Raw genomic sequence first — 13,267 nt, 5'->3', positions numbered from 1 at the left:
GTGTATGCACATAAGTTTAAAATAGTGGATGAGTAAGGGCATTCACATACTGAAAACAGACATTAACACTCACAGGAAACCTTTGCCACAACCCAGAGGTCCGAAGAAGAGTTCTGTTGGGAGGCAAACCTTTCTACACACTCCATTCAGACTGGGACAAGACCAGGGGAAGGACGCAGCCTCATTTTCAACTACTGCAACAGATGGACGACACATTTAACCACAACCATTCACCACGTCTGAAAGAGTTAAAAACAAGGCTTGTAATCCCGCAAAAAGTTAAAGAATCTCAAGACTTACCGTTAAAAAGTAAGACAACCAAAAGGGTCAAAACAGCCAAACGACAGCAAAACATTCTTGCTTCTGGTGGTGTTGCTCCAAAACTGAAGCTTAGAGACAGGTCTGTGTGTTTTTAGCCAGGAGGGTGGAGTGAGGATAATTTGCAGCAGCATTCAGGTCATTGCGTTCGAAATTATAGAATTATCAGCATCTTTAGGAGAGCATGGCTTTCTTAATTTCATTTAAGAAAATCACATCATGGCGCCCAACTCATGACCAAACTTGAGAAAAGAGACAATCACTGCCAAGAAAAGCGCCTCTTTTTTCCTGTCTGATTTAAAACACATGCACATTCCTATAGGATTGACTTTCTGAGAGAGAGAGAGAGTTTTCCCGTGCACTCCCTTATCCGAGTCCATCACTGTAAAAATTAAAGATCACAGGATTTAACTTAGCACTAAATTCTTTTTTCTTTCCACCAGCACATCAAAGAGAAGTTTCTAAGAAAGAATATGTGGAGCAATCTAAAATTTTACTCTCAAATATTTCTTAGAAGGTTTTTAAAGCTTAACTTGGCAGCGTAAAAAAAAAAGAAAAAGAAAAAGGCATATGAAGCATAATCAATGGACTTACATGATGTTATTTCTTCTTGGTGTATTAGTTCACTTATTAATTTGTCTGATTCAACAGTTAGAATAATCTGTGTTTGCTCATAAACTGAATGACAAAGCCAGTCCCGGTCTGTCCTGCAGCGTCTTACACTGCGATTTAATGTGACTCACTCTGTGTCTCAGGGAAACTAAACTCAGGCAAACTCTTCTCTGATGCATTTAAAGTTTGACCAGGTTAAGTTTTACTATTCGAGGCGATCTTATCTCGATGTGTCAGACTGTGAATCCAATGCAACAGTCAAAAGAACAAACACCAAGTAACACATTAAATAAAATGCTATTTTTTTATAGTAAAAAGTTGAATTGGATTTCTTTGATGGTTTTAAACAAATGGTCACATATTTTTCAATGTTATGTTTCAGGCAGCTCTGGTTTTTGTCATGAAAGTTAAGAGAATATATGGCCAACCTTCCCATCTCTCTGGGAAATTAATTGATGGGTTTTTACTTTTATTTTTATTCACTTCTTATTAAATGCTCTTAACCATTTTGCTGTCAATGGAAATGTGCATATTGACAAAACTCAGAGATGAGATGAAGAAACTGATAACAAGTTGCATCTATGTGTTGCGCTATCTTTAAAGGTCATGACCCGTTCAGATGCAACATGTTGACACAGTGTTGCATCAGTGTTTTCCAAAGGGAAGTCATTATTGTTTCCCTCTCAGCAGTGGAGTTTATTCTCCAGGTGCTGTCCGAAGAGGCTTCACCTGGAGGGAGACGGCTGCATCTAATTGCTTTCTAGAGGAAAGGGAAAAACAAAATGGACTAATGACCACTAATGTGCCTATCTTTTTTTTGTGTGTAAGTATTTTTTTTTTCCGAATAGCTGGAGATCTGGACAGCAGAAATGCTATAACACAAACTTGAAGATGTTAGACACAAAAGTCTGACTTCTAAATGAGAGTAAAATTACAGAAAAATGTGTATTTTGAACTACGATGCACTGCTCTCTGGGAATTATAACAAATCATTGAATCCAGTTTATTAGAACTTTAATTGCTCTGCCTTTTCTTAACAACAGAGCATGTTGGTTTTGTACTGTGGATTTGGGAACCAGGTCATTTCCCCTCATGATGGACCATTGGCTTAATATGGTCGAATGGCTTCTATTCCAGAAAAATAAAATAATAATATTAATGATAATAGAATCTTTGCAAAACATGCAAAACATCATTCCTCAACTGTTGGGGAACCTTTGTCCTTAATACATGTGCAACAAGATGCAGCAGCCACGCCTTAGCCACTTCATGAAGTACTCTTAGACGATTCAGTCTGACTGGATGAAACAACTCATCCATTAATTCTGCTTGCAGAGATCACGTTGTTCAGTTTGGCATGAGGCCATTTAAAGGTATTAATTTGCTAAGTTATGAGGCGAGACTGCATTAGATCCATAATAACGAGGCCACTGAGTGATAAAATGCTTTTTCTTGAAGTCGTCTCGTCTCTGTATCTTGGAGTCACAGTTTCAGTATTCATATAATGTCCTCGCTCTAACTTGTATCAGACACCCAGAATGCACATGCACATCAGAAACATGTCGTGTTGAAATGTTCATGGTTACTGCGGTGCCCTCATGTGTACCTCTGCGTCCCCTGCATGAGCCTGAGGCCTAAACCCGATCCAGCACACAAACATCTGGTGAAACCAGTTCAGGTTGAGAGCAGCATGAGCTTAAACCGAACAGCATGAGCATCACGCTGTTTGGTCTGGAGGCCTTCAGTCACTTAGCACCTGCTTTCTACAATGATGTTCGTCTTTAACAATATCAGTAAAAGCGGGGGACTGAATGCACGGACTCGGAGACGCGAGGTGGTTTGGTAGTCATGGAAACAAGGGACATCAGCACAACACTAGCCCACCCAGAGCTATGTTAAAAGGCTGCACAAACTTCTGCAGCACATTTTGCTGCAAAGAACGGAGGACGTTCAGGTACAACAGTTTTTCCATGCATGAGATATGTCAGTAAGCTGTCTTCAACTGAGATTTAAATGCTTTATTGCACCATTGACCCTGATTCAAAAAGTAACCCTGTGATAAAACATACATAAAAGTTTAAAAAAGATATTTTCCATTGGTATGGTTCTATTACTTTTCCTTTCTATGTGTATTATATTTAGAAAAAAACAAAACAAAGCATTCATTGTGTGAAATTGTTCTGAAATGCCTTCTTTTCTCTTCCACAGTGTAAATGTGAAATATGGACAACACGACATCAGTGACGGCATTCAAACTGACTGCGTATGAGTCCATGGACAAGTACAAGCACGGCATGTTTTGCGTCTTCTTTCTGCTGTATCTGGCCGCTGTCGTTTTGAATTCATTGCTCATTTCTGTCGTACACATGAACCCAGAGCTGCATCACCCCATGAATGTGTTTGCTTGCATGTTATCCGTCAATGAAATGTACGGCAGCACCGCTCTGCTGCCCGCCATTATGGCTCTGCTGATATCCGAAACGCATGAAGTCAGTGCGAAGTGGTGCTCTGCTCAGGTCTATTTCCTGCACACATATGCAGGTGGGGAGTTCTGTATTTTGGCTCTTATGGGATATGACCGATATGTTGCCATCTGTTACCCTCTTCATTACCACACCAACATGTCAAAATCCAAAATATGCAAGCTTATTGCACTGGCAGGTCTGTACTCACTCATTGTGTTTGGATGTTTTTACTCGTTGACCTTACAGCTGCGCTTCTGTGGAAAAGTGATACCTAAATTATACTGTGTGAATATGGAACTGGTCAAAAACGCATGCTCTACTGCATCGTACATAAGCATAGCGGGACTTTCCATTCTTCCTCTTTTTGTCGTCCCCCAGCTGGTGATGATTATTTTATCTTATGCGAAAATTGCTAAAGTGTGCAGTAAGTTGACAAAAGAAGCTCAAATCAAAGCACTTAAAACTTGCATCCCTCACTTATTTTCTTTGCTGAATTATTCCATCGGCTCTTGTTTTGAAATTGTCCAGACAAGGCTTAACATGACTCATGTATCTGTTGAGACGCGGAGCTTTCTGTCCTTGTACTTTGTCATCATGCCGGCCATTTCTAATCCAGTGATGTATGGACTTGGCATTCAGTTAGTAAGAGTTTATATCCTGAAACTGTTCTTCAAATACACGATTCTGCCCAAAAGAGTTGGCAGTTTAGGTACTGTTGTAGGAAAGTGAGGAAGACAACCTCTCTTGTTCTCTTTTCAAATTGTATTAAACAGCGGTTAATCCCACAAGGCCACCTGTTTATTCAACATTAGCCACTCTGTCTTGCCATCATTTAAGTATAAGGCTGTCATTTTTTATTCATAAAAATATGTTGCTACTTTCATTTGGAAATTAAATGTCTTTTTTTCACTGCAAGATACAAACATCATGTATCCAATGTTTAAGAAAATGCAATAAAGACCTGTTCAGTGCGAACGGTTGTTTTGAATCTTTTTGTCGTCATTTCAACAGGACGACTACAGATGATACTCACCAGGTGAAATCCTGGCTTTGCTTTATATCTGTATATCGAATTCTGCTTGGTCAGAAACATCCGGTGCATTGAAAACATTTTTTCCTGATGATTCAGTTGTCATTATTTAGTGAGGTGGGGTTTGAAAATAAATATTCTGAACAGTACAAATTCTCACCTTTTTTGATCAAACAAACTCTACAATGATATTTATTATAAGAAAAAAAAATTAAAACTCAAGGAAGGAAAGATAAACACACGAATTATATGAAATCTGTTGGTGTTATTTGTTGTACTACTGAGACTTTAAAAAGTCTTGGCTAAAATGTATCAGTTTCACTTTCAAATATTGTACTGAGTGTCCTATAAAAGGCTGAAAGAGAGCAATGCAAAGGGGAAGAAAAAAAACTCCAGCACATACCGTCAGTATGTGAAGAGGGTCTGGTTGAGTCATGCAGCTTCATTAAATCATCTGGCTCCTGTAATGCTGCATTAAGAGGATAAATCAGGAGCTTCCAGCTCTGGAGGACTCAGAGAAGATTAAATGATTTATTTTACTTTGGGATCATACCAAAGTAGATGCTGCCAAAATGTAAAAAGAAAAAAAAAAAAACAACAGTGAAAAATGCCTCATTTCTTTCCATTTTTGCTGCTTTTCATCAGATAAAAAGTCGAGTTGGACCGGAATGTGTGAAGTGGGTAAAAAATATTCAGATTGGAAATGTGGATAAACTCTTCAGGACGGTTTAGTCGACCTTTCTGTGGCACGTTAATTTCTCAGGTTATGAAGAAGTGAATGAGACGAAACATGAATGGAGACATTAATGGCGCTGCAGTGTGAATGAGTCGACGTATAAGCAGTCATGACAAAGTAACGAATTCGAGCAAAATAAACTTGTGTATGTACTTGTGAATGTGAAAGTATGATGGAATCAGCTCCAATACATCCTGTATTGGATCCTGTAAATGAATGTTAATATAGCTGGAGCTTTGTTGAAGCTTATAAGAATGAGTTTTGACACTGTGAGATGGGTACATGTATATAATTTTGACAGAACAAAGGTGAAGGTGAAGGTAAAGGTGATCATCAGTGCAGTCAGAGCACAGACCTGAATCCGACAGAGAAGTTGAGAATAAGCTCAGAGTTGATAACATCTTATGAGTCCGGCTGAGCTGACGCAGACATGGAAAGAAAAATGGATAAATACTCCTGAAGGTCGCGCGGGCCGGATCAGCAGCTACTAGACACATTTGAGGTTTCTGAGGCCAAAGGAGCTGTTCTTTAATCCAGAATTTATCCTTTTACTGTAAGCAGCACTTTAATTGTTTTGCATTTCAAGAACAATCATAAGACAAAAGTTCCAATTAAATAATGTATTAGTTTGGGTATTATTGGGGGAAGGAAAGTTGCACTGTAGTTGAGACACAGTTGAGGTAATTATGAAAATTTTAGAGTCAATTCAAGAAGAAAACTGAAAAAATGTACATTGTTGTACCTTTAAATAAATATTGCAAGTTTGCAGTATCACATTGAATCAAAACTGTTTTATGTCTTGTATTCATTTTAGAGTTTATGAGAAATAACATGAGCTCAGCGGACAAACACTCATTAGTGGTCATTACTTTCCATCCCATTGGAAGTAATTATTTCCAGCCACATAATGAGACCATAGCAAACCTGCCAATAGTACCTGGAGAATAAATGACCCTCGGAGTTTAAAGCAGTGTAAACACAGGAAACCATGTTTACCAGCACATCTACAATGTTTTCAGAAATTATTTGACAAAATAATTACACAAGTTTAAATCTTTATTTAATTCTGACAATATTCAGTTTAAATCTGGCAACTATTCTGTTAACAAGGGCTAAAATAAACGTAGCCACAGCAATGGGACTCAGGAAATTCAGATTTTTTAATATTTTTTTCAGGAAAAAGTCCTGAGTGTACTGTGACAGCGAACAATCAGAGAGACTGTTCTGAATTAATCCCACTGACTGCTCAGATTATAAACGACTATATCCATCCATCTCCTTTACAGGCCTAATCCAGACTAAGCTGGTGGAGAGCTGGAGTCGATCCCTGCCAAAATCTAACTGAAATCCAACAGATAAGACGCTTCAGGATGAAGAAATACACTGAGGTCAACTTGCATGAACAAGTCCTCATATAAGATTATTAATAATCAAAGAAAAATAAGGTTTTCACCTCAAATTTTAAATGTAAGTGCAAAGAAATCAATTTTTTTTCCTTCCAAATGTTAAAACTGAAATAACTTCATGGCCTGAATTAAAACATGTTGGCATGTTGAACTGGAATGGAACTTTAATGGAAAGTGAAGCAAAAACTACCAGAATAAAATTCTGTATAATCTTTAAAGATCAGTTTTTATGCCAATATGAATAATAAAATACTTTATGAACTCACGACGATCCACATTGCAGCAGCTTTTAATGCCAGTTCATCATTGGACTTCAACAGACAGGATAATGTGCTACTTTTCATGACACTTTTTAGAAAATGTACTCCAAATGTGCTCCATCTTTTGTGTCTTCATGTTTTGTGCAGATGATATATCGTCTTCAGAAATATTCAGTGAAAAATGAACATAACAAATGAAAAATGAGAAATTATAATTAGATCTTTCTGATAACATATATGTTCTGGCCCCTCGTGAGTTCACTGGAGTGTATCACATGACTCCGTCCACAGAGGAGTAAATGTAAAAGTGTAACACGAGCGCCGCTGCAGTGGAGTCCGAGTCCGATGAGGGGGGACTGCACTTCTCTCTCTGGACTGACCCCGTGTCAACATGAAAAACTTGACTAAAGGGAACTCTTTCTACCTGTCTGAATTCTCTGGAATGGAGGACCTGAAGTCACTGTACTTCTGCGTCTTCTTCTTCATATACATGAGCATCGTCGTGGAGAACGTCGTTTTGATCGGGGTGATTTATCGTGAAAAAACCCTGCATGAGCCGATGTACGGGCTGCTGTGTAACCTGGCTTTGAACGGCGTGTACGGCGGCACGGCCCTGCTGCCCGGCGTGCTGGCCAGCATGCTGTCGCACTCACACAAAATATCTGTGCCGTTCTGCCAGGTGCAGGTCTATGCCATACACACTTACGCCATCATTGAGTTCACCATCCTGGCGGCGATGAGCTACGACCGCTACGTGGCCATTTGCCATCCACTGTCTTATCACAGAATCATGACGGAGAGGCTTGTTAAGCTTGTCGTTTTGATGTGGTTTTACCCTTTGCTGGCTTTTCTCATTGTTTTCGGCGTCACTGTGCAGCTGCCGTACTGCAGGAGAACCGTAGAGAAACTGTACTGCCTCAACTACCTGCTGGTGAGGCTGGCGTGCGCGGACACCACGATCGCCAACACAGTGGGGCTGGTGTCTGTGGTCCTGTACACAGGGCCGCAGCTCATCATGATTTTTTACTCGTACGGCCACATCTTGAGGATATGCATCACGTCGTTCAGTGAATCCAAATTCAAAGCCCTTCGGACCTGCACCCCGCACCTGCTGTCAATAGTCAACTACTCTTTCGGATGCTTCTTTGAAATAGCGCAGGGCCGATTCGACAGCAGTCACATGTCTTACCAGACCAAGCTGTTCATGTCTCTTTACTTCTTAATATTCCCGCCGCTGCTCAATCCCATCATCTATGGTTTAGGCATCGAGCTCATCCGGCTGCGGCTCCTCAGGCTTTTCAGCAGAAAAAGCAGGCAAGTGCAAACAAAGTAGGCGAGAAATGTGAAATAATTCTGCATTTCATGTTCATGATGTTGTTAAGTGCATGAGGCCGTTTCTCCTGCTCACATTATTCAAACTGAACCCCGACCAGCTGTATTCATCATGAGACTCAGTCACTTTTTTCCTCACTTAACACAACATCATATTAGAGGAATGGCATTAACTTCTCATTTTTCTCTCTCTGTTCTTGTTTTATTGATTGACAAAGGATAAAAAAACTGATTGATTATAATAACAATGCCCTTCTTTAAGCTGTGATTATGAAGAATAAAGCAAATAATGGAACTATTTCAGTTAATGTGCTATAAATCTGAAGTATAGATAAGTTTCAGCAGAAAAAACATGTTTTCTCTGTATTGTATTCATGCAAGTTTCAAATGCAAGTGACAACATCAACGATGGACATTTTTTAACAGTTATCTAACAATAATCCATATTCTAGTGCTGTGACTCAGTTACCTGCTGTTCTTTTTGGCCTTTTGACCTCATGACTGTTTATTTATCTGAACTTTGTAATATACTGTCAGTAATATGTACACTTTGATACTGCTGTGTGGTAAAACCACGATAATACTGGATTCAAAAGTTTGTTCCTTTATTGCTTTATTTTAACTGACTTGCAGCTTTGCTTTTTTTTGTAATATTTGCAAATGTGAATAACTGGAAATTCAAAAAGCTTTGCGCCCTCTAATTTAAAATCTGGTTTGTCTTTAGTTTATTGAGCAAGATGGAAACAAAGCTCAAGTTAAGTATAGGATGTAACTGAGTTTGAAGAGAAAAGTGGTGCAGCCGTCACAGGATGGAACAGACAATGTGTGACGGGCAGCTGCAAACTCCTCATGTAACTATCAGGAAGAGAACCTTCATGTATCCATTGTTCAGTGAAATCCCAGATGACATATGGCAATAAATTCAAAGCTTTCATTTCCGAGTGCCTTTTTTTTTAACTGAAAAATAACTGTTTTTATCAGTTGTTGATTTGAATGTGTTATTTATAACCCCAATTGGATTGCTATTGAACTGGACTACGTTATACTGAGAGATGGTTATAATAATCTTCCCCTCTTATTATGTACATTATATATATATAATATGTATATATGCATGTAGTGATGTTTATGATAGGATTGCAAAGCGTGTATCATGACAAAAGAACATAACAGTGGCTCTTCCATGTGCCCATACCAGACTTTATTTAATTTAAAAAAAAAAAAAAAAAGTAATGGAGCTACAATATGGCACAGGTGTGCAATGTGAGTCAAATTCAAATGGCATGGTAATGTGTTATTAGTCAAAGCATGCTTGCACATTAAACACTTAATAAATACAGCTATTTCTCTTTTTTATGGTGAACACTTCAAAAAAAAAAAAAAGTCACGTAATTTTGTTGGGCAGTTTCTATAAGAAGAATTAAAAATACACTATCGTGGTTTGTTTGCATGTGTGTTTAGGGGTGGGGGGGGGGGTGGGGTGGGGGGGGGGGGAGAGGGAGCAGAATATGACGCCGAGTTTTCTCCGGAGCGAAAACGCACTGAAAAATACAAAACGGTTTTACAAACAATCAGGGAGACAGCATGCATACAAAAATAGACAACTATTCTCATCTTTCCTTTGTAATTTACAATACTAGTTCATTATTGCCAAGCCTTTATATTTGTGTGCCTCTGCTTTGAGGAGTAGCTTGCTTTCTATATCTTCTCTTCATCTGTCTTGAAAAAGTACAATGTACATTCACTATCACTGAGGCACAGCACTTGATTTACAATTTGTATAAGTACCCCAAAAACATTGTGTAGTCACTGTTGCCGCGATGTAATATTAAATATATATATGTAAATATATGCTTAACACCCTGTACACTCTGAGACCAAACGTACCCAGGAGTCTTACATGCATAACAAAATGTTGTGTACATTCAAAACGCCTCCGATAAGCGGCTGTACACAACTCCAGCATAATGTTCAAAAAAACGATTCAACAGAAGCGAGGAAAGGTGGCCATGCATGTGAGCGGCGCTTTTAAAAAGCTCTTCGACAAATCTTTGACACGGAAAAACAAAGTGCTTTATTTTTTTTTCCTTCTCTCTACACCCTGTGAGCCTGTAGGTTATTTTATCGAGCCAGGCGTTGTTCCTGCCTGCAGCCCACGAGAGACGGGGCAAAGAGGGACGTCACGTCTTTGTGCTCCTGCACGGTGAGGGGAGATGGAGGAGTGCTTAAAGGAGTAGGTAAGAAGAGATTTTTGGTGCCTTTTGTCTCCTGCAGTGGGGGGGGGGGCGGGGGGCCTGCCGGCGGCGTGAGGCACAGGCAGAGGCGACGCGTTCGAGACGTCATCAAAACCGATCCTACCCCAAAAATCCCAGCGACCGGTTGGTGTCTTGAAGAGGGACGTTCTGTAAGTGACCGGAGTGTCGGTTAGCAGGCCGCAGCGCATCCGGGGGACAAAACAAAGGGTCAAACGTGGCGGCGTACCTTGAGCGAGCTGTGCAGCACCCGCAGGCGGTGAAGCTTGTCGTTCAGCAGGGGATCGTTGACCCTGCGGACGAACGAGCGCTTGTACTCAAGGCGGCTGGCTGATCTGTGCTCGGCAGAGGTGGACAGGTTAGTCTGCTCCAGAGCCCGGTACAAATCCACCAGAGAGTCCGTCTGCATCCTGCAGTCTCGTCCGTGACCTGAAAACAAGGAAAACAACACTTTACATTAAAATAAACCCCGAGCCAGCAGTTATTCCAGTGTGGGACAGGCGTGTCGGGCATGTTAATTATGTCCTGTCTCTCCTCACGGTTGGCTGGTGGATGTTCGCAGATGCGTGTCTGCAGGGCTCTAGTCGCACCAGTGCAGCATGCGTTTGTTGTGTCTGGTATGGATACACACTTCCAAAAGAAAAAAATATTGATGATGATTAATTATTGCTGTGCGATCTGCTCTGGAGAAATCTAGAAATGAGTAAATAAAGAAAATAAAATGCTTATTTCCATAATTTTTGATAGAAAAATAAAAGTAGATTGTCAAACAATGTATTGCATTATTATAGCAAAGCTTTTTAGAACTGGTTTTATCTTCAGCATGTGGAGAGATTAACTAAAAACGTAAAACAATGATTTGAAATGATTTACTAAATGCATCCGTTATGGCAGATCCAAGACTAAATGAAGAAGAAAATGCTTTCTATCGTCTTATAGATCCCAGATTTCTCAAAAAATGGAAGTGAATAACAAGAAAATAGAGACGTGCTCTAGAGTCTATGTGCTTTTCTTTTTCAGCTGCAGTAACGCAGTTCAGAGAGACAAGCTTCAGGAAAACAGTTTTAGCTGTGAATCTCTGGACACGCCACCGTGTGAACGTGTAGGCAGCCTCCTGCCGCCCACACACCCAGTAATAGAAGCGCTACCTGCCCAGAACAAGATGGCTGGCGAACAAACACAAGTGGCTGGTCGAAGGACTGAGTGTGGCCGGTTGATCGTATCAAGTACTGGGGACATTTTTCTGGAAAGAGCGTGGCTGCTGAGTTAGTTACTTTGATTTTTAAAAAAAAAGTTTCCATGTTTGCGTTTAGCGAATTAATGGATGTGAATCGGTTTCAGCCCATAAACATTTGTTGTTTTGAGACTCAAAAAGTGAGGAAAAAAGTATATTCCCAAGCCTGTATCGAATCTCACACATTCATTTGACTGTGAGAATAACTTCAAATAACGAGCGGTAAGGTTTTTTTTTTTTTTTACTTGAAAGAACCTGCTCTGAAACTGGAAACCAAGAGAGGATTTCATCCCACTGCTAAAGATATAATGAGGGAATAAAGAAAAACAAACATTGATGACTGATGGAAAAAAGCCACAATTAGAAAGTCATATAATCGCTTAATTTGTTAAGACAAAGCAGCATGTTAAATACACAGTTGGCTCAGTCCTGTCCCCAGCTATGAGCTGGAAAGTACGGTAAACACAGTACGTAAAAAAAGATGAATGGACGGACAAGTTTCCAAATTCAAACAGTAAGAACAAAGCAAAAATCCTGGTGAAAATTAAAAAGACTTTTAATTTTATCTAAGATAAATAAATCTTCAAATGATCACTTTGAAGACATGAAAACCTTTATTGTTCTGTCAATTTTTCCTATTCCTAATTTAATTCCTAATTTAAAATGATTAATTTTTTTATCAGTTACAGCAAATTGTATTTGCATGGTCATTTATTGGCTGGCTGTATCTCTGCTTTCTCATTAATATATATGTTTGGTCTTCTTCACAGCATGCTATGATGAACTTTTATTAAATGTATAATACTTTGTGCTACATATCCTGAATTTTTTTTTTTTGTTGTTGTTTTTTTTGTAAAATCATTGAATAGTCTAATGAACTCCCATCATGCCTCATGTCTTGTTTTCATGCACTGCCCTCTGTTGGGACACCACTGACACTACGCCGGAGCCGTCATTCTGTCAGTTGTCTATTTTGTATTTTGGACAGCATGTCTACAGCTTTGGGGCTCTGCTCTGAAATGTATCACGCTTTGTTTGTCCGCTTGTTCTGCGTCTCTCTCTCTCTCTCTCTCTCTCTCTCTCATCTTTACAGGAAGTGGTGAAGAGAACAAACGGCGGAGAGCAATGGATAAATGAGGACAGGAAGAAAGGACCCTCGGGCTGGCTTCTTTATCCTGTTCAGAATTCAACATTAACATGGACTGAAAGGATTCCTCCTCGCTTCACCTTCCAAACACCGCCCAGAGGCGCCACGACATCTCGATCGAGAGAGACAGAAAAAGAGGGAGAAAGAACGTGTGAGAGAGAGAGAGAGGAAGGGAGTGAACTGCCAACATAAATCAGTATCAAATAAGACACTAAATTTCATCTCACTCAGACAACTGCCCGGGAGGCCCGAGAGAGGGACGGAAAATGGGCCGGCTTCAATTCCCGTCCAATAATGCAATAATAGCGAGTATTCAACCTCTGACATTTGCTGGCTCTAACTGCCTGTTAGCAGCTTAAATTAAATAACCGATGACAAACGAACGCGCCGGTTCAGCCCCTCGCGGAATAAAAACAACAAAACAAAAGCAAAAACTGACGCGGATGCAGCCGACTGAGGCGGAGAGGTCCGCACA

The 13,267-nt window shown here is 39.9% G+C and overlaps 3 protein-coding genes across 9 annotated transcripts in view; 2 read left to right on the top strand and 1 right to left on the bottom strand.

Moving 5' to 3' along the window:
- The first annotated feature begins 3,136 nt into the window (after positions 1-3,136).
- LOC115395688 (olfactory receptor 52K1-like) lies at positions 3,137-4,124 on the top strand. The gene has a single exon (XM_030101320.1). It carries the CDS (start codon positions 3,153-3,155, stop codon positions 4,122-4,124), a length of 972 nt encoding a protein of 323 aa, XP_029957180.1. The 5' UTR covers positions 3,137-3,152.
- A 3,094-nt stretch (positions 4,125-7,218) lies between these two features.
- LOC115395686 (olfactory receptor 52L1-like) lies at positions 7,219-8,160 on the top strand. Its single transcript, XM_030101319.1, has one exon. The coding sequence runs from the start codon at positions 7,219-7,221 to the stop codon at positions 8,158-8,160; it is 942 nt and encodes a 313-aa protein (XP_029957179.1).
- Positions 8,161-10,413: 2,253 nt separating this feature from the next.
- The window catches only part of LOC115395165 (connector enhancer of kinase suppressor of ras 2-like), a 29,856-nt gene continuing 27,002 nt past the window's right edge, over positions 10,414-13,267 (bottom strand). For all 7 annotated transcript variants that reach the window (XM_030100575.1, XM_030100576.1, XM_030100579.1 and 4 more), the window contains 2 exons: positions 10,641-10,840; positions 10,414-10,561 (listed from right to left, as the gene is read on the bottom strand). In XM_030100575.1, coding sequence (XP_029956435.1) covers positions 10,514-10,561; positions 10,641-10,840 — 248 coding nt within the window. In that variant the 3' untranslated portion in view covers positions 10,414-10,513. The remainder of the gene's footprint in view (positions 10,562-10,640; positions 10,841-13,267) is intronic.

This window comes from Salarias fasciatus, chromosome 10, assembly GCF_902148845.1.
Source record: "Salarias fasciatus chromosome 10, fSalaFa1.1, whole genome shotgun sequence".
Lineage (NCBI taxonomy): Eukaryota > Metazoa > Chordata > Actinopteri > Blenniiformes > Blenniidae > Salarias > Salarias fasciatus.
Note: the sequence above shows the minus strand (reverse complement) of the source record. Positions and strands in the feature narration are given on the sequence as shown.

What these genes read in the sequence shown, in the direction of transcription:
- LOC115395688 (XM_030101320.1), top strand. Translation starts at nt 3,153, where the DNA reads ATGGACAACACGACATCAGTGACGGCATTCAAACTGACTGCGTATGAG.
- LOC115395686 (XM_030101319.1), top strand. Translation starts at nt 7,219, where the DNA reads ATGAAAAACTTGACTAAAGGGAACTCTTTCTACCTGTCTGAATTCTCT.